Source organism: Gouania willdenowi, chromosome 22, assembly GCF_900634775.1.
Source record: "Gouania willdenowi chromosome 22, fGouWil2.1, whole genome shotgun sequence".
NCBI classification, from domain to species: Eukaryota; Metazoa; Chordata; class Actinopteri; order Blenniiformes; family Gobiesocidae; genus Gouania; species Gouania willdenowi.
The window spans coordinates 32,558,327-32,584,362 of record NC_041065.1 but is presented as its reverse complement, the minus strand read 5'-3'; the positions used below and the strand labels follow the sequence as shown (position 1 = coordinate 32,584,362).

The 26,036-nt window shown below is 37.1% G+C and overlaps 1 protein-coding gene across 2 annotated transcripts; it reads left to right on the top strand.

Annotated features, from left to right (window-relative positions):
* The first annotated feature begins 1,763 nt into the window (after positions 1-1,763).
* On the top strand, positions 1,764-26,036 carry crlf1a (cytokine receptor-like factor 1a). 2 transcript variants are annotated; one of them, XM_028438027.1, is made up of 10 exons: positions 1,764-1,791; positions 4,806-4,966; positions 14,239-14,517; positions 15,768-15,897; positions 16,475-16,644; positions 20,943-21,100; positions 21,928-22,002; positions 22,084-22,177; positions 24,109-24,293; positions 25,548-26,036. In XM_028438027.1, the coding sequence occupies exons 2-10, from the start codon at positions 4,876-4,878 to the stop codon at positions 25,569-25,571; spliced, it is 1,206 nt and encodes a 401-aa protein (XP_028293828.1). In that variant the 5' UTR covers positions 1,764-1,791; positions 4,806-4,875; the 3' UTR covers positions 25,572-26,036. The 2 variants fall into 2 exon arrangements, with proteins under 2 accessions (XP_028293828.1, XP_028293829.1); XM_028438028.1 differs by lacking the exon at positions 1,764-1,791 and having other exon boundaries at positions 4,587-4,966; positions 24,109-24,297.

Sequence of the window (26,036 nt, the reverse complement as noted above, 5' to 3'; positions counted from 1 at the left end):
GACTGTTGCTAAGCACAGGTGCAACCTGGACCCTTAAGTTGATAGTAATATGTAAAAAAAAAAAAAAAAAAAAAAAAAAAATGTATGTGAAAAATGTTTACATGAATCTAAGTTGATGTTTTAATGCTTAGTGAGTTTGCACTTTATTATTCTTCAAAACAAAAAGTGTTTACATTGAAAGGTCGTTTACAAGTGTTATAATGCTTAAGGGGAAATGCAAAGTTTTAAAATAATTAGTATTATACCTAAGCATGGTTTGTTGTAAGGAGTAAATATTATGTCTTCTTTATAGGGGGAAAGATGTGGTGTTCTGTGTGTTATTAGAATACTACACATCCCAGCATGCCGCAGTAGTTAGGCGCATGCGCGGTAACACTAGTTGGTGGTACGCAGCCATGCAGGCAGCACGATATGGTTTATGTGTGAAGACTGCATTAAAGTTAACCTACACGTTATCACGCCTTGTCTGTTCATTGTGAACATACGAAGACAACACACCAGCTATCAGCTAACATTAACTAATACCAACTATTAGCTAACAGCTAATACCAGCTATCAGCTAACATTAACTAATACCAGCTATTAGCTAACATTAGCTAATACCAGCTATCAGCTAACATTAACTAATACCAGCTATTAGCTAAATTTGCTAATACCAGCTATCAGCTAACATTAACTAATACCAGCTATTAGCTAACATTAGCTAATACCAGCTATCAGCTAACATTAACTAATACCAACTATTAGCTAACATCCGCTATCAGCTAACTAACAACAGCCATCAGCTAACAGCTAACTAATAATAGCTATCAGCTACCAGCTAACTAACATCCGCTATCAACTAACAACTGCTATCAGCTACCAGCTAACTAACATCAGCTATTAGCTAAATAACACCAGCTATCAGCAAACACCAGCTATGAGCTAACATCAGCTTTAAGCTAACACCTGTTATCAGCTAACTAACACCTATCCTGATATGGTCAACTACCTGATTTGTTTACCTGCTCAGTAGCTACAATATGGCGACTTCCGGTTTGATGACGCGGTGATGACATGCCGTGAAAACCTGTAATCAGCTATTAGACTGTTAGCTCATAGCTGATGTTAGCTGATAGGGGACTAACATCATCTATGAGCTAACGACAGCTATCAGCTAACACCAGCTACCAGCTGCTATCAGCTAACTTTAGCTATTAGGACATAAACCATGAGACCAGAACCTTTAACTATAAAATACATTTATAACATGTTAGTCACATGGTTTATTGTTAAAGTACAATGAAATGTTCATGATTATTTCAATGTCAACAAGCGTCTACTTTGAAAAAAACATTTATGAACGACTAAACTAGGTTCATCCATTCATCCATCCATTCATCCATCCATCCATCCATCCATTCATCCATTCATCCATTCATCCATTCATCCATTCAAGTCCAGGTAAAAGAAGCACCAGACATAAAGGCGTTCCTGGTACGTGATCCAGTGACTCAAAGCCAACGTAGAGGAAGTAAAACCCTCAAAGGTTCTTTATCTGTGACTCACTTTGTCTAGTTCTGGTTGGACCAACAGTGACTCAGCAGAACCACAATGTCCTCCTTTATCTGCACTCAGAGACACGCTTGTTCCCCCAAATAGTTCCCGCTCATCGCCCACAGCTTCTGTCCAGGAAACATTCATGAAAAGATTGTTGTGTTGACATTGTGTGAGTGAGAAGAGATCGGCTGACCTTTGACCTCTCATACTCATCATCTACACAAGGAAAACAGCTTACACACACACACACACACACACGCGCACAGACACACACACACGGGGTGCCAAATGTAAGTCTTGTTCACTGTTTCATAGCCAACATATTTTGAACATTTATCTAATTTATCTAAATGCCCACTTTCTATAATTTCTAAACATTTACCTTTCCACTTGGTGACCAATTTAACATTTAGATTTAGATTTAACATTTAGATTTAGATTGAACATTTGTATTTACTTTTACATTTACATTTAGATAAAACATTTAAAATTAACGTTTATATTTTAATTTATATATATATAAATAAATATAAATGTTAAATATAAATATAAATATAAATATAAATGTTAAATTGGCTGCATGCCCACACCTGCCCACTTTGTACAATTTCTAAACATTTAACTTTACATTTGGCAACTGATTTAACCTTTAGATTTACATTTATATTTAAACATTAGATTTAGATTTAATATTTAGATTTAGATGTAAATGTAACATTCAGGTTTATATTTAACATTTATACATTATATAATGATGAAGATAGCAGCGATGCTAACAAAGCACAGGGTCTCTAATGATGAAGCTAACAGAAATGCTAACATAGATGCTAAAAGAGCACAGGGTCTCTAATGATGAAGCTAACAGAGATGCTAACATAGACGCTAACAGAGCACAGGGTCTCTAATGATGATGCTAACAGAGATGCTAACATAGATGCTAACAGAGTACAGGGTCTCTAATGATGATGCTAACAGAGATGCTAACATAGATGCTAACAGAGTACAGGGTCTCTAATGATGATGCTAACAGAGATGCTAACATAGATGCTAACAGAGTACAGGGTCTCTAATGATGATGCTAACAGAGATGCTAACATAGATGCTAACAGAGTACAGGGTCTCTAATGATGAAGCTAACAGAGATGCTAACATAGACGCTAACAGAGCACAGGGTCTCTAATGATGATGCTAACAGAGATGCTAACATAGATGCTAACAGAGTACAGGGTCTCTAATGATGATGCTAACAGAGATGCTAACATAGATGCTAACAGAGTACAGGGTCTCTAATGATGATGCTAACAGAGATGCTAACATAGATGCTAACAGAGCACAGGGTCTCTAATGATGATGCTAACAGAGATGCTAACAGAGCACAGGGTCTCTAATGATGATGCTAACAGAGATGCTAACATAGATGCTAACAGAGTACAGGGTCTCTAATGATGATCAGTCACATGAGGACAACAAGCTTTAGCTGCTGGAACCACAACATTAGTAGAGTCTGGGAACAAACCAATGACACATGTAGCAGCCATTGTTAAATGTGAAATGTGGTAAAACTAGGATCCAGCTGTGAAACACGTCTGAGTGACAGTTTTAGGGTTTCTAAATATTCCTAATGTTCCAGCAGCGTTCATCAAACATATTCCACATGTGTACAACGCTCCGTAAACAAAGGACAGCGTTCATTTCCCATGGAATTAAAGCTCTTTATCTCATGTTATCCAGGAAGTTTACCATTATTTGGGCCATAGTATATAGTCAACTTAAAGATAGAAATCCTTGTTTTAATCAGAAATAAAATGGGTTAAAATACGAGCTCTGGCTTTTAAACTGGACGGAAAACTGGCATTATTGGTTTTGTATCTTTATTTATTTTATGTCATTTTCTTTTACTTGTAAAAACTTTTATAACTTCCGTACAGCACTTTGGTCAATGACTTGACTTGAAAGTGACCAAAAATGGTGGAATAAGTGGTGAAATGGGATTTTTTTTAAAAACCACAAAAATTGGTTCCAAGTTGCAAATTAGGGTGGGTTCAATTGGCTTAAAATTGCCAGTTTAAATTGGTAAATATTGGGCATTACAAATTATGAATGGGGTTAAATTGCCAATAATAAGCATGAAATATGGTGAAAAGAGGTTAAAAGTGACAATAATGGGTCAACATATGTCTTGAAAGTGGAAATGTGCAGAAAAGGCATTGAAACCGAGAAGTGTCCGAAATGGGAGTAATGTAAATGTAAAAAATACGGCAAGTTTGGCGTAGTTGCAGAAAAATGGGTAAAAATGAGCAAAAATGGGGTCAAATTGTTCAAAAAATATTCTTAGTTTCTTGAAAGTATCTGGCAACCGTTTGAAGGGGAACATCATCAGCCAATAGGATGCAGTCTTTACGGGGGTCAATTAGCTTAAACTGGTAAATATTGGGCATAACAAATGGTGAATGTGGTTAAATTGACAATAATAAGCATGAAATATGGTGAAAAGAGGTAAAAAAAAGTGACAATAATGGATCAATATTGAATGTGTGTGAGTGAGTGTTGGTGGTGGTCGGAGGGGCCGATGGTGCCCTTTGGCAGCCTCGCCTCCGTCAGTCTGCCCCAGGGCAGCTGTGGCTACAATAGTAGCTTACCACCACTAAGTGTGGAGTGAAAGAATAATCCCTTAATTCTGTAAAGTGTGTAAAGAGTGTCCAATAAAGCGCCATATAAAATTGATGCATTATTATTATTAGGTGGAAAAGTGGTGGAAAGGGTTTATTAGTGCAGAACATGTGTAGAAAACACATTGACATGTGATCAAATGGGAGTAATGTAGCAAAAATACATTAAAAGGAGCAAAAATAATAATTTAATAATGTGATGAAATGGTTTCTATGTGTTTTTGCTGTAACTAGTGACTCATCAGATCAGGAATGGAAAGAAACTATAGAGAGAGAGAGAGAGAGAGAGAGAGAGAGAGAGAGAGAGAGAGAGAGAGAGAGAGAGTGGGGGGGGAGAGAGAGAGAGAGAGAGTGGGAGAGAGAGTGGGAGTGGCCTAAACTATGAACTTGTGTATGGTTTCAGTGCAGGAAGCTTTAAGAAGAGACGCGCTCTTTAAACACGGACTGTGTCCATGGATCCTCACAGCTGGGTCTGACTAAAGGTCCACAGACCCCCACAGACCCGGGACCCGGGAGTCCTCCACAGAGCCGGGACGAGCCGTTCCTCCCTCCTCCACCGTGCGTAATTTGGAGCCAGGACAAGGAGAACCAGCTCTGACACACACACACACACACACACACACACACACACACACACACACACACACACACATCAAAGTGTGTGAAAATGAGCCTCCTGTTGGATACCTGTCCTCCTCTGTTCCTGTTCCTCCTGCTGCTCCTGGTGCACGCGCCCGGCGTGAGCTCCCTGTCCACACGTAAGTTACACACTCCTGTCCATCGGTGCGTAAACACACACACACACACACACACACACACACACACACACACGGTCATAGAGAGCTGCTGTCCTGCATGTTTATTCAAGTCATCAACATCTGGACTGTCTGATTATTCGATTATTAGGGGTGGACGATATACAAAGTTTATGAGATGACACCATACACAATGGCTTCTCAACCTTGGGGTCAGGACCCCATTTGTGGTCGCGAGACACTGTGAGAAACTAAGATAATATTTTGAACAATTTGAGCCCATTTTTAATCTGTGTCCCTTCGTTCTTTAGTTTTTCCGTTTTAAAAACAAATCAAAAGAACAAATAAACAGTGTGGTTATTTTGTGATTTAAAACCAAAACAGAAAAACCAGATAAGCAGCGTTAGTGTGATATTTATGGGGAAATTAGTCTACACCTGGTTTCCCTCCTCAGGTCCTGGACCAGGTCTCCTCACACAACAGGATTTATTTCAGCCGTTTTCTGATCCTGCTCATGTTTTCATTCAATCTGTGGATGTTTTAGCTCGTATAAAGCTGCTCACGTTTATGTTTTGTTTAGCGGTGTTACGGTCCAAATAGTATCCAGATAATCTGCTGACCGGGCGGACTTTTGCTCCCAGTCCCGACATAAAAAGAAGCAACACATAAGTAACATTACTGGTGATTTTAAACCTTATTAATATATAAATCAATTAAAACCAAAAATGGATGTTACATAAAACATGCACATGATATGTGGAACCAGAGGTGGTGTAATGAATCTACTGGTGGTCCTCGTTTCTTGAGATCAACTTCTGTGTGTTGACGGCTGCCGTTAGCGGTATTTATAACGTGCAAAATAAACATTTTTACTGCCCTCAAAAAAGCTGTAGATGTTTTTGTAAAAGTGTCAAATAGTAGAAGTTCTAACATCTATTGTTCCTCACGCCAGCCTCACAGTCGATAGTCAGTCACCAGATTATCTGGATACTATTTGGACCGTAACACTGTTTGGTAAAGTTGGCAGATATTCTCAGATTCAGACTTCCAGCATCAATAACTGTTTAACGAAATGGACACAAATTAAACCTCAGTGTGAGGTGGAAAACATGATCATTTTATCAAACGCAGCAGAATTAAAGTCCGTCTGTGTGGTGAGATTAAACATGCAAATATCTGATAAACATAAACAGATTTCATTTTAAAACAGAAAAACGCTGCTTGTTTGGTTTTTGGTTTTTCCTGTTTCTGGTTTTAAATGAATAAAACAAAAAAAACAAACCTTTTTTCCAATTTTTCTGTTTGGTTTTGAAACAAAATAACCAAAGAACGAAAGGTACATGGATTAATTTTGCTTTTTTCTTTTTTTTGCCATATTTTTGCTCCTTTTAATGTATTTTTGCTACATTACTCTAATTTCTGACACTTCTACATCACATGTTAATGACTTTTCTGCAAGTTTTTTCCACTTTCTAGACATTTTCAGCACTTTCAAACCCTTTCCACCTAATGTCACATATGTTGATCCATTATTGTCACTTTTAACATCTTTCCAACATTTGTCACGCCCATTATTTACCAGTTTAAACTAATTGTTCCAATATTGTCCCACTTTTTCTCTCTGTTTTTATCCACTCTAATTTGCACTTTTTAATCATTTCACCACCTTTTCCACCATTTTTGGTCACTTTGAACCCATTTTATTTCTGATTAAAACAATGATTTCCATCTTTAAGATGACTATAATAATAATAAACTTCCTGGGTAACAGTGGATATGTTTTTGGGAAAGAAAACGTCTTTTATTTGACTTTAACGCTGGACAAACTTACAAACTAGGTGTCAACTTTGAACTCAAACGTAAACAATACATATTTTATATGATATTTCTTTGCACTCTAACTGACTTTGTGCTGCTTATCTCCTTATGGTCACATTTTATTTAGTTTGTTTGTGTGGTTTGTTCAGATTTAATGAGACTTTTTGGTTAGTTTTTTTTTTAACATTAGCTTATTTGATATTTACAGTGCACATTAATAAACACTGTTTATACAATAATAGACGTTACATAATATGTTATAGAAACAATGATGGTTTAGATCAGAGGCAGAAAAACACGGCAACATTACGGAGAAACACATCAAATCAAATAATGAAATCAATAATAATGCAGCTAAGCTCCGCCCCCACGCTGGGATGTGGTCCCTCTGATTCCTTGAAAACACACACACACACACACACACACACGCACACACACACACACACACACACACACACACACACACACACACACACACACACACACACACACACACACACACACACACACACAGTGACCTCACTGCTTTGGTTTGTGGAGAATGTTAAGCAGCAGCAGCTTAATGCACAATAAGCTAAATAAATGACAGGCGTGTTGCTAAGTGGTGGATTAGTTTTTATGGCCGACTCACTGACACACAGCAGCTCTTCTGAGACCATCTCCTGCTATTCAGCGTGTTTGAAAGGATCCAATAAAAAGCAGAATAGTTCCAGAGGCTTAGAGGAGACAATGGGCCTCCTGCTGTTTATGACTGCGTCTAATCGCTCATTACGCTTTTATTCACTCTTATTATTCACTGTTATTACTCACTGTTACTATTCACTGTTATTTACTGTTATTTACTGCTCTCTGCTTCACTCACACCATAGCACAGGAAATGTCATGTAAAATAAATAGAATGACCTCCTGCTCTCATGTTCTGTGATCATAACGATGACATCACAAAGATAAAAAACACAAAGAACAGATTTAATTGAGTTTATAAATCACACGTTTAGCAAAAAGAGATCGTTTGTCTTTTATAACGAGTACTGGAGATTTCTGTTGTGTTATGGAGTAATTATTGTGTATTTTTTGAGTCATCTGGTGTATTTGTTGTCTTTTCTCTCTTTTTGTGTTTTTTAGAGTCATTTTTGTGTATTTTTGGAGTAAGTCTCTATATTTTGTGAGTCATTTTGGATATTTTTGTTGTCATATTGGATACTTTTCTCTCATTTTGTGTATTTTTTTCTATGTTTTGTGAGGCATTTAGTGTATTTTTGTTGTCGTTTTGTCTGTCTTTCTCCCATTTTTCATATTTTTGTTGTCATTTTGTTTATTTTTGTTGGTGTTTGGAGTCATTTTTGGAATAATTTTGTATATTTTGTGTGTCATTTAGTGTATTTCTGTTGTGGTTTTGTTTGTTTCCTGTGATGATGAGTTGTGCGTCTCTGCTTTAAACTCTAACTTTGTGAGAAAGTGAAACGCAGTAACTCGTTTTTGTGTTTTTTTCCTGATACTTGGCTGCTTGTCGTCTAATGTTGCGTGACTTCTTCTACTTTGCTCCTGGTTGAAAGCGTAGCACATGTCGTGCTATTGTGAGGCTGAGCTTTGGCTCTTTGAACTGTTCATGGATGAGTGAAGAGTAAACATTTCTTTGGCACAAACACAGGATGGCAGGATGGCGTCTACCTTTGAAGGCTCTCACAGTTAAGACCACATAAGCTCTAAAGCAGTCAGAGCGCTGACTCAGCACACAAAAGTCCTTTTCTATTCCTCCACAGCTCCCGTCCAATCACAAGGCAGACACTTACGCTCGTCGTCCAACCAAGCCCGATCTCGTCCAACGCAGAGCAAACGCTCCGAGTCGTTAGAGACAATAAACATCAGTGATTGTGCGTCTCTCTCTCTCTGTGCTCAACGACTACGTCAACATACTTGTTATTCAGCCAGAGACGCTACATGTTAGCTAATCACAGTTTTATGTGGTCATGAATATGTAGAGACACAAAGTTTCCTTCAGAAGTTCATCCATTTCGTGTCAGTTTCCTCGTCTTTCTCTGATCAAAATCATTACAGGCTGTTTTTTGGAGTCATTTTGTATATTTTAGGAGTCATTAAGTGTATTTTTGCTGTTCTTACATATATTTCCCCTCATTTTATGGGTTTTTGTTGTTTTTCGGAGTCATTAGGTGTATTTTTGTTGTTTTGTATATTTTTTTCCCATTTTATTTTTATTTTTTGGAGTTGATAAGGGCCTTTACCACCTCTTATCGCGATAACTTCCAGGTGTGCTGTACTACGAAGCTTGCTAACGTCTTACGGAGCTAAATCACCATGGTAACTTAGGCTGAATGACTACCTGGTCGGGACCAGGTTTTGTATCTGAGCCAGTACTAAAGTCCCGCCTCCTGACCAATCAGATCTCTTAGAAAATGAGCTGTCCTATAAAAGGAGGATCATTGTGAACACGTCTTTGTGTGGATCAGATGTGATGCTGATATTTATCCTTTATTTACTGATGACATCCTATAGAACAGAGATTTATATCTGTTTGACTGATAATAAAATAAGTCAAATTATTCAGTTGATAAAACCTGCGTCATCAGGCGCTTTCACACCAATACATTTATAACTGAATTCACGTATTCTGTAGCGACGCTGAGAGCCTCAGTCCTGTAGATAATATAAATATATTCCACCTTATGATGTAGGCTGATCTGTATGAACGCAGCATCAGAGACACAGAAAGGTAAAAGAGAAAGTGAAACTGATCAAAGTGTCTGTTTGTAATCTCACTAATTTAATCATTAATGCTCATCAGTTCCTGCATTAATTACTTTCTAAGTTTACTGCAGCAACAGTGTTGTTTTTGGTCTGAATTATGGATTTTAATTCTTCAATTTCTCTCCAGTTTTTCTGTGATTGTGATTGGTCTGACGCTGTAATCTCCTCCTCTGCCACTAGAGCGCGCACATAACTAGGCTGGAATTAACTCGCTTAATTTAGTGAGTTGTAATCTAGATTCATAGGACAGCTTCAGTCTGACGGACAATGTTTGGTTTGGTGAAGCTAATAGAGATAAATCCAGGATAGAATTACAGTATCTAGCTTCGTAGTACAGGCTCTTGTTTTATAGGTTTTTGTTGTTTTTCGTGAATCATTTAGTGTACTTTTATTGTCGTTTTTGTATATTTTCTCTCATTTTGTGTGTTTTTTGTTGTGTGGAGAATTTTTTGTCTATTTTTGGAGTAATTTTGTACAATTTGTTGTTCTTTAGTGTATTTTTGTCATCATTTTGTATTATTTTTCTCTCATTTTGTTCATTTTTGTTTCCTAAGACTAAATGTCTGTTTTCTGCTCTACTAAATGGAAATGTGTGACATTTGAAATTTGACATATTTGTTTGTTTAGTAAACTTGGTGGACATTCATTCATCGTTTTCTCGGAAATAAATAGCGTTTAAATGCATGTGAGGATTTATTTAGTGTTAGATTAGTGTTTAGTTAGATTTTGTTTAAAATAATATTATTGTTGAATTAGTATTTCCTCTCTGTGTGTGTGTGTGTTAACATGTTGTGGTGTGGAAGTCGTCACGTTAAACCGTAGCCGTCTGTCATGTTGAGGGCGTGGGGGGCGTGGGGGGGTGAGGAGAGGACGTGTCCTCGGGCGAGCGTTGACATTTTCACTCTTTAGCTCCTCAGACGTCACTGAAAGATGAAGTCGTCTCGTTTAAAAAGACTGACAGCTTTTAAAAAGAGTTCAAGTGAGAGGTTAAATGAAGCTGTAGGAGATCAAAGCTGTTCATACAAACGATGATAAATATTACATTTATTCTTTCATTTAATGCCTTTTCAAGAGATTTTAGGTTTTATTCTATACGTACGCAGCATTGTGACTAAAAACTCTTCCTCTGACACTGTTCACAGCCTGTCTGCTGCATTTTTCATTGGTTTAGTTATTATTTAGTTAATCAAGTATTCTATCAATTAATCAAGTAAACAGATAAAATATACATTTGTTTATTCAAAGCTGTGTTTTTGAATAAACAACAAAAAATAAGACCAATTGCTAAATAATATCAACAAATGTGTTTTCCTTTTAAGAAAAATGTAGATTTATTTATTATTACATAGGTATTATAGTAGAAAAAAAAACAATATTTGTCACAAAAAGATTCTACAATATGTGCGGTGGACATAAGATGACAAATACAGGCATGTGTAGGAAAAAAAAAAGATAATTCAAAAACATTAAATTATATATATATATATAATGCACAGAAAAAACTCCAGAAACACAAAACAACAACCAAAACACAACACAAAAATACATGAAGGGACGACAAAAATAACTCCAGAAACACACAAAATGAGAACAAAATACACAAAAAAAAGATTCCAAACACACAAAACAACAACATAGACACACATCACTCCAAAAATTATACAAAATGACAGAAAATTATGTGAAAGGACAACAATAATGTCTCCAAAAACCACTAAAAACACACAAAGCCTTTGTTGTTTGCTGTTAAAACTCAGATCGGTCGTTATTCTAAACGTTGGTCATGTGACCCTCAGATCAGACTCACATGTTGTGATAAAGTTGTGCGTCTGTGCTGTAAAGTGTTGTCAGGGTTTAATATTTTATGATGGAGCTTTGTGGCCTTTAAAGTAAAGGAGCCTCAGGCTAAAGCAGAGCGTCCTATAATCTGTTATTGTGTCAATGTTTGTTCACAGCCTGCGCTCACTCATGTTCTTTACTCACTGTCAGGCCTCTGATGATGGATCACACTCCAACTCAAGGAAATTATCAATCACTTTTTAAAATGACTTGAGAAAATACAAAAGGAGGAAAAATATACAAAAAATAAAAAGCAGCCACAAAAATATAAATATTTGAGTAAAATACACTCCAAAAGACAAAAAGAAATACACAAAAGGACTGCAAAAACCAAAAATTATGAAAATAAAAACACAAAAATCATTTAGAAAAAGGAAAAATATACAAATTGACTTCAAAAACTCACAAAAGGACAACGAGCTTTAAAACTGCTCTTTTCCAGATATTCTCAGTTATCTGGATCAATGATCCTGATCATGTTACAATGATCATAGAACTACTTTTTATTCCCATTAATAATCATACAGTAGGTCACAATGGACGGACACACATTTCATTTTAGAAAAATCACAATCAAATGTGAAATATGATTAAAATCTGGATGAAACTCTGGAATAATTGATAATAATTCATTCATAAAGATCAATCAATTATGAAGAGAGATAAAATATACAAATTGACTCCAAGAACTCACAAAAGGACTCGAACAAACACACAAAATGATTCCAAAAACAGACAAAAATGACTTAAAAAAAGAGAAAAGATACACAAAATTACAAAAATTTGAGTAAAATATACTCCAAAAACACAAAGAAACAGACAAAAATTATTTAAAACAAATATGAAAGGAGGAAAAATATACAAAAAAGGCAACAAATACAAATATTTAAGTAATATACACTCCAAAAAGACAAAAAAATACACAAAAGAACAACAAAAACACACAGAACGACTCAGAAAACAGACAAAATGGAGAAAAAAAGGAAATAAAAGGCAATAAAAATACCAAATTTGAGTAAAATATACTCAAAATACTCACAAAATGACATAAAATAGATAAAAGGACAACAAAAAATACAGTAACTCAGAAACGAGACAAAATTATTTTAAAAAAGGAAAAAAAGGCAACACAAATATAGATATTTGAGTAAAATATAAAATATGACTCAAAACACAAAAAGACAAAAAAAAAGAAATACACAAAAGTACTGAAAACACAGAAAAATTACCAAAAACTCACAAAATGACATGATTTCTGTAAGTTTACCAGCCTGTAATGATCTGATAATTAGACAAAGACTCAAAGTAAAGTGTGTTAAACTTTAAAAGTCAACGTTGGACGCTCCACATGTGAATAAATCCAGAGCGTTTGATGATAGAAGCTGAACATCAATGTAGAATCTATTAAAGACGACAGTAAAGTGTGAGTGTGAAGAAGCAGGGCCTCACACTGGGAGTGTGCATGTGCACGTGCACGCTCCCAGTGTGAGGCCAGAGCAGGGTTAGAGGATGATGTCACCAACCCACGGCGCTGATATCCAAACATGGTCCACACAGCTGTGGTAGAGACTTCCTGTTTCTAATCATCCAGAGGAAAGCACTTCCTGTTGGTGATTTTTTTCATCAATAAGTCAATAATGATTATTGGGATCAAACTGATCATAACTATATTCAAACTCTACTAGTATCACATTTAAAGTACATGTACTCATTTATCGTTTACTAGAGCACCAGTACACTTTACTAGTGAAGCAAAACATGCTAGTAGTTAGCATCATATGCTAATAAGGGGGCGAGGAAAAATAAATCTATTTTAGAAAAAATTACAACCAATCAGAGAGCTGGATTTAATTCTAATTCCTCCTACTTTATTTGCATTTGGTGTAGTAGTACTACTAGTGAGATAGTGAGTGTACTAGTAATACTAGTAAAGGTAAATGGTCTAGGGTCAGGGTTGCGTTATTGAGATTTTTCAGTGTAAAAGAGGTTTTATTTCAAACATTGTTTTATTTTACATATTGTACTGTAGAATATTATATCTGTCATTATTTAATATATATTATATTAATATTATCTCTATCATTATTTATTATTATATTAATATTTGGTCTCTTAATGCGATCGACCAAATTTTCTCAATGAGAAGACCAGGCCTGCGTGTCCGGACGGAACGTTTGCACACGCCCTTCCTTTTGTTCCAAGAATCCCTACGATGGATTCTTGGAACAAAAGGAAGGGCGTGTGTCTGTCTTTACTTTCCGTGGAGGACGTGGAGGATATCTACATGATTGGAATCATGGCAACAGGGATGTTGTTGATTGGAGCTGGCAGCATTCTGAACCCCCCCCCCCCCCCCCCCCCCCCCAACTGCCACCTGGACTTTTGTCTTCTGAACCAGGCCTACCAAGGTCACCACATAACATCTGACTGTATCAGAGAAAGAGCAAAGGTTGATTTTGTCTACGCCTTCATTGCCCCCCCCCCTCCCCTCCCCTCTGCTAGCTCAGGGAAGGTGTCAGTGGAGGAGCGCCCAGAGAGGCGGCATTAATATTATTTCCGTCATTATTTATTATATTCATTTTATCTCTGTATTATCTCTGTCATCATTTATTATTATATTAATATTATCTCTGCCATTATTTATTATTTATTTTATATTAATATTATCTCTGTCATTATTTATGATTCATTATTATATTAATATTATCTCTGTCATTATTTATGATTCATTATTATATTAATATTATCTCTGTCATTATGTATTATTAATATTATATCTGCCATTATTTATTTGAGGAGAGGTTTTCATTTGTGTGATTGTGTTTAAACTCTGAGGTTCCTCTACGTTCCAGATGTGGCCCTCATCTACCCCCAGGACCCGGTTCTCCGTATCGGCTCCAACCTGACGGCCAGCTGCTGGGTCCACCCTGAGCTGGGGGTCCACTCCAGCTCTCTGTTCTGGACCCTGAACGGACAACAGCTGTCCAGCTCCCTGTACCGCGTGTTGAGCCCCACCAACCTCAGCGTGACCCTGGCGCCCCTCAACGCCTCACGACAGAAGTCAGGCGACAACCTGGTGTGTCACAACCACAAGGGCCACATCCTGGCCGGGTCCTGCCTCTACGTAGGAAGTAAGTGCTGCTTCCTGTCTCTATGTGGGAAGTAAGTGCTGCTTCTGTGGGACACAGAGAGGAAACAGAGAGATAACAAAGAGGAAAGAAAGGGGAAGCAGAGGAAAGAGAGGAAATGGATCGGAAACAAAGAAAACTAAGAGGAAACAAAGAGGAAACAGAGAGGAAATGGAGAGAATCCAAAAAGGAAACAGAGAGGAAGCAAAGAGGAAAGAAAGGGGAAGAAGAGGAAACTAATTGGAAACGGAGAGCATTGCACAACCTTTAACTGCTGTTTTACACACGCCCTCGGGAATCAGAGTTTACTTTTAAATTGTTCTTAAATTCTGTTTCAGGGTTTTTATTATTTCTGCGTCTCATTACAATTTAACGTTTCCATGTTTAGATACATTACTGGTTATGAAACCTCATGAAATCATAGCAAATATCATCATAAATAGAGTTAAAAGACATTTTATTTGCTTCAGATGGGATTGTTACGCTGAAATCACACAATAGCGACATTAGCCACATGCTAATCCTCAGACACTTGTTTAACAGTAATAATCCCAGAGGAATGTGTGATATGATCCCATGTGTTTATTTACCTGCTAAGGAAAGTGTTTCTATGTTTTAATTGAGCTGATGGTCCGTCAACCACAGGCCGTAGCTCATTAACAGCTAATGCTAATTAAGTTTTGAAGAAGTGACAAAGAGGAAAATGTTCACATTTGATTTTATTCACTTTCAGAGTTTACACATTTCTGTTTAGTTTCCTGCTCTTTCTCTAATAATCAGATCTTTATAGACTAATAAACATCCTGAAATCATTCCAAACATGTTTAATAATGTTAATTATTGTCATTAGTTTCATATTTAAAAACAGCAGAAATGCACTGAAACAAACAGAGATCATGTGAGATTTGACGTCGAATCGTTAGCTTCACATGCTAAAGTGTTTAAAGGTGAAGTCAACATATTGCCTCATATTATGTCAGATTTTGCATCAAAATTTACATTTTGTCAACACGTTTATGAGACACATTGTGTAAATGTGTGATATTTTCCCAAAACATGCATGGGAGGATATATTCAGTGTCAGATTGATTCTGTAACAGTAATAATAATGATTAAGTAATAAAAATATGCGTTTATGGAAGAACATTTTATATTTTCTAATCCTCCTTTTGTCTCCCTCTTCTTTCTTGTTTGTCTGAAACCTTTTTTCCTGATGTTCCGTCTCTCTTTTCACCTCCTTCACTGGTTCCCAGTGCCTCCACAGAAGCCGGTTAATCTGACCTGTTGGTCCAGGAACACCAAAGACCTGACGTGCAGCTGGGCCCCTGGGGGCCCAGGAGAAACCAACATTAGTACACAGTACAAACTCAAGTACAAACTCAGGTACTCACAGGATCTATTGATCTTCACATTTTAAAACTCACTCAGAAGTAGTTCTGTTACATTAGTTTGACACATTTAATATGTTTTTAATATTATATATTTTCTTTATGTATATATATATATTTTTTTTTTACTATTATTATTTTAACATTCATATTTTTATTATTATTATTATCATTATTAATAATATTTGTAATTGTTATTACTATCATCATCATTATTTTATGCAAAAATAATTAATGTGTTATTTAAATGTTTTGCAAGAATCAAACATGCATAGTCATGAAAATATTGCACTTGAACCTATGATGACATAATGCAGACATGGGGAAAAAACGTGAACTATTATTATAAAAGCGATCATTTTCCCACCGCAGCAAAGATTTGTACGATTTATTTTACATTATTGTTTTATTCGTCATAATCAACAGAATCAGGAGGAAAATTTTAATAAAAAAAAAACAACTGAACATCTTTAGTTAAATCTTGTTTTTACAAAGAAAAACCTCCTCGAACATCTCCTCATGCTGTGATGTGACTGTGGAGCGTTTCTAAATGTGTGGCGTGTGTCCCTCAGATGGTACGGCACAGAGAAGGAGTGTGGGGATTACTCCCACGCTAAGCCGTACTCCTGCAGCATCACACAGGACCTGCATCTGTTCACACCCTACGAGATCTGGGTGGAGGCCTCCAACCAGCTGGGCGGGGCCACCTCTGATGTCATCACGCTGGACATCCTGGACGTGGGTGAGTGAGTTTCACTCCGTCACCTCACTGTGCTTTGACAGTAAACACTGTGCATGTCAACCTCAAACGTGCTTTTGAAGAGTAAACAATTTACTCGCTAACTTCAGCCACCAGAGCGTGTCAGCGCACTGTTTAAGGGTGAGTAAAGGTCCCTTAGGAGAGCTCTTCTTCTGTGCTTCATTGTCTCCTACCAAACCTCAGAGTTGGAATTGTCGCCCCCTGTTGTCAAAACTGTTTTTATCGTCTTTTTGTAAACAAAAGAGGTTTACATCCACATCTTTAACTTTTCCTGTTTTTTTAGAGCAAACACAAGCAGCACAAGTTGTTATTGTGACTGAAAAGCTACTAAATAATGTAAAAAGTTACTAAATGATCTAAAAATCTGCTAAATAATGTAAAAAGTTACTAAATGATCTAAAATACTGCTAAATGATGTAAAAAGCTACTAAATGATGTAAAAATCAGGCTGAATGTTTCACTCCAATAGAAAACAATGGGATGTTTACAAGCAGTGGGGGCGTGTGACATCATCAATCACGTGATTTCAAGATGGAGGAACACAGGCTCTAAAACTGTAAAATAGAAATGAATATGCTTCATAATAATGTATTTGTTGACATAGATCTACTAATAAAGACATTTACAAGGTTTTATGAAACATTTGTAAAAACACTGGAGGATCTCGTCCAATGAAATGTAGTCAATTGAAGACGTGACTGCAAAGTAAGTGGAAGTGATGGTTTTACAAAATAAAATTACCTGAACATACATGAAAAAAAAAATTAAAAATTTAAACATTTTTTAAAACTTAGTTTTTTCTTTGTGACCCGGTATTGGCCCGCAGCCCGGTGTTTGAGAACAGCTGGCTGTGGAAAACATATTACATTTACAAAATGGAATAAAATCAAAGTATTTTTGCATCTTTTTCTCTTTTTTAAATATCGTATCGTGAACCCACCCCTACTACTAACTGGTTAATTAGGGCTGATTTGATTTTATCTCTAAACTTGGGTGTCGTTTAAATAGATATCGCAATTCTACAAGTTTTATGATTCGATAATAAGGATTATTAAGATTTTATTTCCTTATTTTCCTTGTACGAGACACATTTATTAATCATTATAATGTCACAAGTGTAACATCGGTTTCATCAGACACACTAAAACACAAATGCACTTATTCTGTATCTCAGCCCAACTGGACAAAAACGTAAATAAATAAAACATAATGAGTCACAAAATGTCCTTGAAGCAAAACTATTGTTTGGAATTGAAGTGAAAATGTAAATCATGTGATAAATGAAAGCTTTGTGAACGCTGGGCCTGGGAAAGTTAAAGTGGGACTAATGGGAAGCAGATGGAGGAGCACGTTTCCAACCACTAAGGTTAACTGGCAGCAGCACTGGGACTTCTACGAGTCTGAAAAACACCAGCCAATGAATGTTGGGAAACAAAAGGACGGATTTTAAAAAGTAAAACACATTGATTCTCATTATTTTTAAAGGAAAAATCTTGTCCTGTGTGTTCGTACCACCACAGATACTCATTACATTCATCGTACAAGCACTTTGGATTACATATACAGGATTTATACTGTATAGTCTACATCACACAGCCCCCTAAGGTGAAAACACTAAATGATTCAAAAACTCACAAAATGACCCAAAAACATACAAAGTGACTCGAAATACAAATCCAAAAACACTAAATTACTCCAAAATGACAAGCAACTACTCAAAAAAACACACAAAATGACTACAACTTTCACAAAAATTGCTTCGAAGACACAAAATACAAACAACTAGTAATGAAACTATTCTTTAACAAACACGGAGAGAATCTGAAGCGTTCCTTTTCTCCTTATAAAGCTCTGTTAGGTGGTCTACTGCCTAGCTTAGCTTAGCTTATAGTGGGCTTACAGCTAGCACGCACACGCACACACACACACACACACACACACACACAAAGCATGCCTGCACCTGGACAGGCGTAGGTGTTTAACGCTAAGTAAACGCCCTCTCTGTGGATGAGCTAATTTTTCCTTTACTCATGCTCTCTGGATGGACACACACACACACACACACACACACACACACACACACACACACACACACACACACACACACACACACACACACACACACACACACACACACACACACACACACACACACACACACACACACACACACACACACACACACTCTGTTTTTATGAAGGAATGTTGAGGCTGATCCTTGAAGCTAATCCCATGTTGGAGGACGAGCCCTGAGGCCTGAGAGGCTCACACAATAATCCACCTGATTAGCTCAGGAATCCTCACCTGGTTTCCTCTGAAAAGAACCAAAAACCATCCAAAGATGGTGAAGGAAAACGATTCTTAAAGAGGAACGTTGAAGGTTCTGGAGGAGGTGACGTGATGTGAGTGATGGAGAAGCAGCTGAAGCAGCAGCGTGCCCTCCTGTTGCTAACACACACACCTGTTTACACACCTGAGGGCAGGGTGGGGGGGGCGGGGCTTCGAGGAAAGACACCCACAGGTGTGTGTGTGTGTGTTGGATACACGCTGTATCCACAACAACAGCAGCAGCTCATAAAACATCAGCCAAGCCCTCACTGCAGCTGAGTCACTCACTCGCCTCCGATGGCGAGGAGGGTGAGGTGGGCGTGGCCTCCATCAGCAGAAGGCGTGGCCACAGTCATCTGAAACCCCCTGAACTCACAGACGAGAGGAAACTTGCTCTTTAGTGATGACATGACATATGTTTGCAGTTATTCAGCAGTAATTTGTCACGTCTCATTGACTCTTCATCATCGTCTCCATTTGTTATTTTTTTTATTATTATTCACTTTCCATCCTCTGTCCCACCACAGATACTCACTACATTCATCATACAAGCACTTTGGATTACATATTAAGGATTTAGGAAGTTTACATCACACAGCTTTAAAAAGTGTAAACACAAAGTGACTCCAAACACACAAGAAATACACAAAATGACTCCAAAAATAGAAACAATTCCTCAAAAAACACATACATGAAAAACAAAATGACTTAAGATGACTAGAAAAACACACAAAATCACTGAAAAATATACAAAGTGACTCCAAATACTCAAAAAAAGCCCAGAAAACACAAAATTACTCAAAAATACAAACAATTAATCAAAAAACACGCAAATGAAACACAATGTCTCCAGAAACACACAAAATTACTCAAGATCACTAGAGAAATACACAAAATAATAGAAAAATATACAAAATGAACATGAATACAGACATCAGAATAAAAGTACACAAATTAACTCCATAAATACACACGTAAATTCACACACACGTAGCTCAAAGCTGGAACAGTTTTTAAAAGTGTATTAAAGTATAAAACACATAAACACGCATCCAGAACTGAGTCTTAGGAGCAGCAGTCGATGTTTTAAATCTATTCTTTTATTTATGAAATGAAACGTTGTAATAGTTTGGGGATCAAAGGGATCAAAGGGATCAAAGGGATCAAAGTGATCAGTAAAATACGCTGATGTTTATTTGTGTTAAAGCAGAGAAGCAGAAAGTCCAAACTGTTCCTCTGATGGTAGTGTGATGTGTTCCTGCCCTCGGCTCCTCTCTACACTCTGTTTCACGTTTTACTCTGAAAGGTAACCTGTGAGGAAACATAATCGATGTCAGATGAACAAGCCCCTCCCCCTCCTCCTCTTCCTCTAAGTCTTTAAAAAGAAGAAGAAGAAGAAGAAGAAGAAGAAGAGAGTGAAGCCACTACTGGAATCATCTTCATAAAATAGAAATCATCCACTTCTTCCTTTTTCTAATTTTATTCTGTATTCTAACTTCCCTGTTTTTGATGAATGATGTGTCTTTGCTACACAACAAAAGAACACATTCTTTTATCACAAATAAGTGTTTGTATCTGACCCGAGGGTCACATGACCAACATTAACACACTTCATATATTTTTGTTGTCATTTTCTGAGTAATCTTGACTAATGTTGTGTTGATGTTTTGAGGACGGCTCAAACATAGATTGTGTTGCTTATGTCTGCAGTACAAAGACGCTTCTTACATTTCATGTAAACATTTTTAAAAACACATGAAAGCAGGTTCTTTCTCACAACTCTGTAATGGAAGCTAACCGCTAAGTGCTAGCAATGATGTGTTCATGTTATAGAAAAGCAGACATGCTTTAGAGAAGCTTTAAGAAGCTGAATCAAACATTTCAGTGTAAATAGAAAAAGAAACGTTCACAGGGAACATAATTGCTCAGTGTTTCTTCTTCTACTCCTCCAGTGACCACAGACCCTCCGTCAGGGGTGAGCGTGAGTCGCGTGGGCCAATTGGAGGACCAGCTGAGCGTGCGCTGGGAGGCTCCGCCCGCTCTCAAAGACTTCCTGTTTCAGGCCAAATATCAGATCCGCTACAGGCTGGAGGACAACCAGGACTGGAAGGTGAGGGCACAGAGGATCAGGGGGCGGGGCCTGAAAGGTCAAACCCTCAGGCTTTCCTTCTGACTCCGCCCCCAACCATGAGCCAATCAGGCTGAGGAATGTAAATTAATATCTGAGATAATAAACGACTTTAATCACAAAACAACAACAACTCACATCCACGTTTACAAGAATCAACAATATGAGAATTATCAACATTTCTCTTTATATCTCTTATTGGGAGCATTTCTCTAGTTCTTTGTGTTCTTGGTTACGTTTGGTACATTTTTCTCTCATTTTGTGTGTTTTTGTTATATTGTGTGTGTTTTGTTGTCATTTAGTAAATATTTTTCTTATTGTGTGTGTTTTTGTTGTTGTTTTGTGTGTTCTTGATAATATAAGTAAATATTTCTCATTTTTGGTGCCATTTTGTAAATATTTCTCTTATTTTATGTGTTTTTGATAATAAGTAAAGATGTTTCTGGTTTTGTATGTTCTTGATATCATTTTGTACATTTTCTGTCTATTTATTTTGTGTGTCCTTTGTGTCTTTTTGTGTGTTCTTGATGATATTAAGTAAATATATTCTTGTTTTTGGTGTAATTTTGTAAATATTTCTCTTTTTTTGTGTGTGTTTTCAGTGTTTTTTTGTTTTGTTTTTGTTTTTTACAGTAATCTGTTAGTGTGTATTTTGTGTATTTGCCAGTTGCTGTAGATGTTCTGCATCTTCATTCCTCTTTGTGTTGTGTGTGTGTGTGTGTGTGTGTGTGTGTGTGTGTGTGTGTGTGTGTGTGTGTGTGTGTGTGTGTGTGTGTGTGTGTGTGTGTGTGTGTGTGTGTGTTGTGCAGGTAATGGATGATGTGGGGAATCAGACGTCCTGTCGACTGGCTGGACTGAGACCAGGGACTGTTTACTTTGTGCAGGTTTGTTGCTGATCGTTGCCTCTGTTGCTCATGTGTGTCTCATGTGTGTCTCTGGGTGTTTTAACGTTAACTTCTTTCCAGGTTCGCTGTAACCCCGTCGGTATCTACGGTTCTCGTAAAGCTGGGATTTGGAGTGAGTGGAGCCACCCGACGGCCGCCTCCACGCCTCACAGTGGTCAGTTCAACATCTTTAACTCATTACATTTAGTTACATTAAAATATGATCACATTTGTTTAAATTAAAATATGATCACATTTGTTTAAATTAAAATATGATCACATTTGTTTAAATTAAAATATGATCACATTTGTTTAAATTAAAATATGATCACATTTGTTTAAATTAAAATATGATCACATTTGTTTAAATTAAAATTTGAAGCTAAAAGAAGATGCTTTTTCTTTTCTTGGTCGAAACTTTACACTAATTATCTTTTCATAATTTTTTGTTTTTTATGATGGATTTTGAGAGTTTTTGTTGTTTTATTTAGCTTTTCTATTCTTAATTTTTAAAACATTTTTGTGAGTTTTTGTTGTTGTTTTTAGTCATTTAGTTTTTTTTTTAGATTTTTTCTATTTTGTAAGCTTTTTTTCTTTAATTTTTTTTTCTTCTTTTTTTGTTTTTTTTTTAATGATGGATTTTGTCAGTTTTTGTTGATTTTAGTCATTTTGTTTTTATAGATTTTTAAATTTTTCTATTTTATGTGCTTTTTTCTTTAAAATGTTTCCCTTTTTAAAGATACATGTTTGGTTTTTAGGAAAAATTTTGGTGAGTTTTTGTATTTCTTTTTCTTTTTGTATTATATTGTTAAACAATAATAATTTAATAATTATAATTGGAAAAAAAGATGCTGAAAGTGTGTTTTAGTGAGTGTGTTCCAGAGCTGAGTGTTTCCTCTGTCGGGGTCTGAGAGAGAAATGATTTTCACTAAATCATTGGGAACATTCAGTTCTTTCTCTTCTTCTTCTCTCACTCGTTTCCTGTCACTCTGAGAATTTAACCCATTTTAACCCATTATGGCATAAAAGAACAGTGAGTGAGTGGATCCTCAAAGTCCTCCAAACATTAGTGAAGGACCAAGAAAAAACAACAAAAACAGTAGAAAGTAGAAATAAATAGTGTTATTTGTCTGTTTTTAAAACATATTTTTAGTTTAATTTGGGTATATGAGTATTTTTAGTTGTGTTTTTTGTTATAGTTTTGTTTATTTTCTTTTATTACTTTGTGTTTTTGTTGGAGTTTTGTATTTTTTCTGTGATTAATATGTTTTACCAGTCATTTGTATCTCTCTCTCATTTTTTGTTGTTTTGTGTGTTTTTCTGTTATTTTGTAGTCATCTTGTGTGTTTTAGGAGTCATGTCGTGTGTTTTTGACGTTGTTTTGTGTGTTTTTCTGTCATTAATGTGCATTGTTGTAGCCTTGTGTGCTTATGGAGACATTTTGTGTACTTTCTTTCATTTTGTTGGTGTTTTTTTGTGTGTTTTCTGTTATTTTTGTGTATGTTTTTGCAGTACATTTAGTGTAATTTGTTTTTCATTTTATGGGTTTACTTTTAAAGAAAATTGATAGAAAGTAGAAACAAATAGTGTTATTTGTCCATTTTTGAAATTGTATTTTTTAGTTAAATTCCATGAAACTGTGCATTCACTGATAGCTGATCAGCTGTTCCACTAAGCTGACTTTGCTGACCGCTCTCTCTGCTTATGCCTTTCCATGTAGCTAATGAAAGAGCGAGGGAGGGGTCCTTAGCTTCAGGCTTTCCACACAGCTGCTGGAAAGGCAGAGAGGTCCTAGAACAGAGCCTTACCGCCAAATCTAACCTACATGCTACTGTAATTAAACAATCTGACTAAAGTGATCCTGACTGAAATGGTATTTATCACAGAATTAAAGCAGTCAGTGCTTCACTTCCTTGTATTTCTACAGGCGACTCATTTCATCACAGTGGCTTATTGAGTGTAAACAGAGGTCAAAACTAAACACTCGTTATATTGTTTACAGAAAACAATCCTCCTCTGAGCTTCTGTTTATTCCCACGCTCCACAAACACATCACCTCCGTCCACAGTGACTCAGCTCTTCTTCGTCTCCTCCTCCCCCCCACAGAGCGTCTGATGTCTGGATCATGTGACTCTAAGTCCAGCTCTGACTCGAACTCTACTCTGAGGAGGGAACTGAAGCAGTTCTTCGGTTGGGTGAGGAAACACGCGTACGGCTGTAGCAGCATGTCCATGAAACTGTACGACCAGTGGAGGGTTCTCATGCAGAAGACCCATAAAACACGCAACCAGGTAGGTAAGCATCACTAACACACACACACACACACACACACACACACACACACACACACACAAAACCTGTGGTGTATTCCAGGAAGGAGGTTCAACAAACTCTGAGTCTATCCATAAACTCTAGGTCAACATACAGTATGGTATAGATAGCTGCTATAAAGTGGGTCGATCAACCCTGAGTATGTAAACCTTGGGTTACTCACTGAAACGTCCAAGTCCTTTAACTTTGTCCACTTCTGGTGGTGCAGGGATTGTTGTTTTGACAGACACTTGGTTGGTAAAGAATATGAAACTTGTTCGTTGGTGTTTTAGAATTATTTGCTCTTTAATATAGGAAATAAACGGGGGACTGTGAATACAAAAAATGTACCATTTAAATGTCCGGTAAAACTGAATACAGAGAACCCATTCACAAGAGCCCCGGGAGTACCTTGAGTACCGTCAAAAACGGTTTGCTTCGCCCTGATTCACCACACCTGTGCAATCACCATGGCAACCTAAATAACCTGTATGCTCCGCCCGTGTACGGGTCAGGTAGACGCTAAACATATGAGGTAACAGAAAAATAAATCATGGCTCCTACACTTACGTGCACAAGCACAAAAAAAAGCCATCGTCAATGGAGCAAAGATAACACAAACTACCATGGTAACGAGCTGGAAGAGAGTGATTTATTCACCCCGATGGGTGAAATAAGCAGGTGTTTATAGAGGAATATGAGTTTGTTCTAAAGGTGTTCACACAGAACGCGACTTCAACAACTATAGTCGCTTAAATTGCCTGTGATGAGTTGCTTTAACATTGTCACGCTTTTTGGTCTCTTGATCACTTCATCGCTCCAATAACGACCAGGGAGGGCTGCTGCACTCCGGCCGTACGTTTACAGCACTTATCATAGATGGATCAACTTAAATAGTTCCTAAAGGATGAGTTCACTCAGTTATACTTAGAATTTAAAAGGTTTATTCAAGAACTTTATTTGGGTGGGCGGAGCCAGGTAGAAACCTAGGGTTTCTTAGACAAAACCTGCCAGTGAGCAGGTTCAGTTCACAGAGAATGTTACCATGGTGACAGACTCAGAGAGGAACATACCTCGTTTTATACAACCACAAACTCACAGTTTCAGAACATTTTCACTTTCCACTTTCTGGAATACCCCTGTGGTAGGTAAGCATCACTAACACACACACACACACACACACACACACACACACACTGGTGTGTAACAGTGTGTGTGTTATGTGTTACTTTCAGGTTCTCCAAGGGGATAAATCGTAGCACATGCTGAACACTGAGCTGAGATTCCCGCTGTGACCACCAGAGGGCGCCTGAACACACACACACACACACACACACACACACACACACACACACACACACAGAGGATTACTGCGCATGTGCACACCAGTAAAGGCATGTGCACGTGAACAAACCTAAAGTATTGGGACGTGTTGGTTTATCTCCAGTGGATCCACAGCGCCCTCTAGTGGATGCAGACCTCCACTCATCATTCACTGGTCCAGTGTCTGTGCACGTGGCCGTGCACGATTGGATCCACATCTGTTCCCAGTGGGACTGACTTTGTTTTTGTACTGAACTCTACAGCATATTTAAAGTATAAAGTTATGTTTTATTTGCTAAGTTATGCTAAGTTAGTAAAGACTATACGATGACTGAAGATGTTACTAATGTTTACTGATGCTCTATAAAAGATTTGTTCATAAAATAAAACAATGTTTGGCA

What these genes read in the sequence shown, in the direction of transcription:
- crlf1a (XM_028438027.1), top strand. Translation starts at nt 4,876, where the DNA reads ATGAGCCTCCTGTTGGATACCTGTCCTCCTCTGTTCCTGTTCCTCCTG. An exon ending in GCTGGACATCCTGGACGTGG is followed by an intron (nt 16,645 to 20,942) that starts GTGAGTGAGTTT and finishes CTACTCCTCCAG; the next exon opens with TGACCACAGACCCTCCGTCA. An exon ending in GGACTGTTTACTTTGTGCAG is followed by an intron (nt 22,003 to 22,083) that starts GTTTGTTGCTGA and finishes ACTTCTTTCCAG; the next exon opens with GTTCGCTGTAACCCCGTCGG.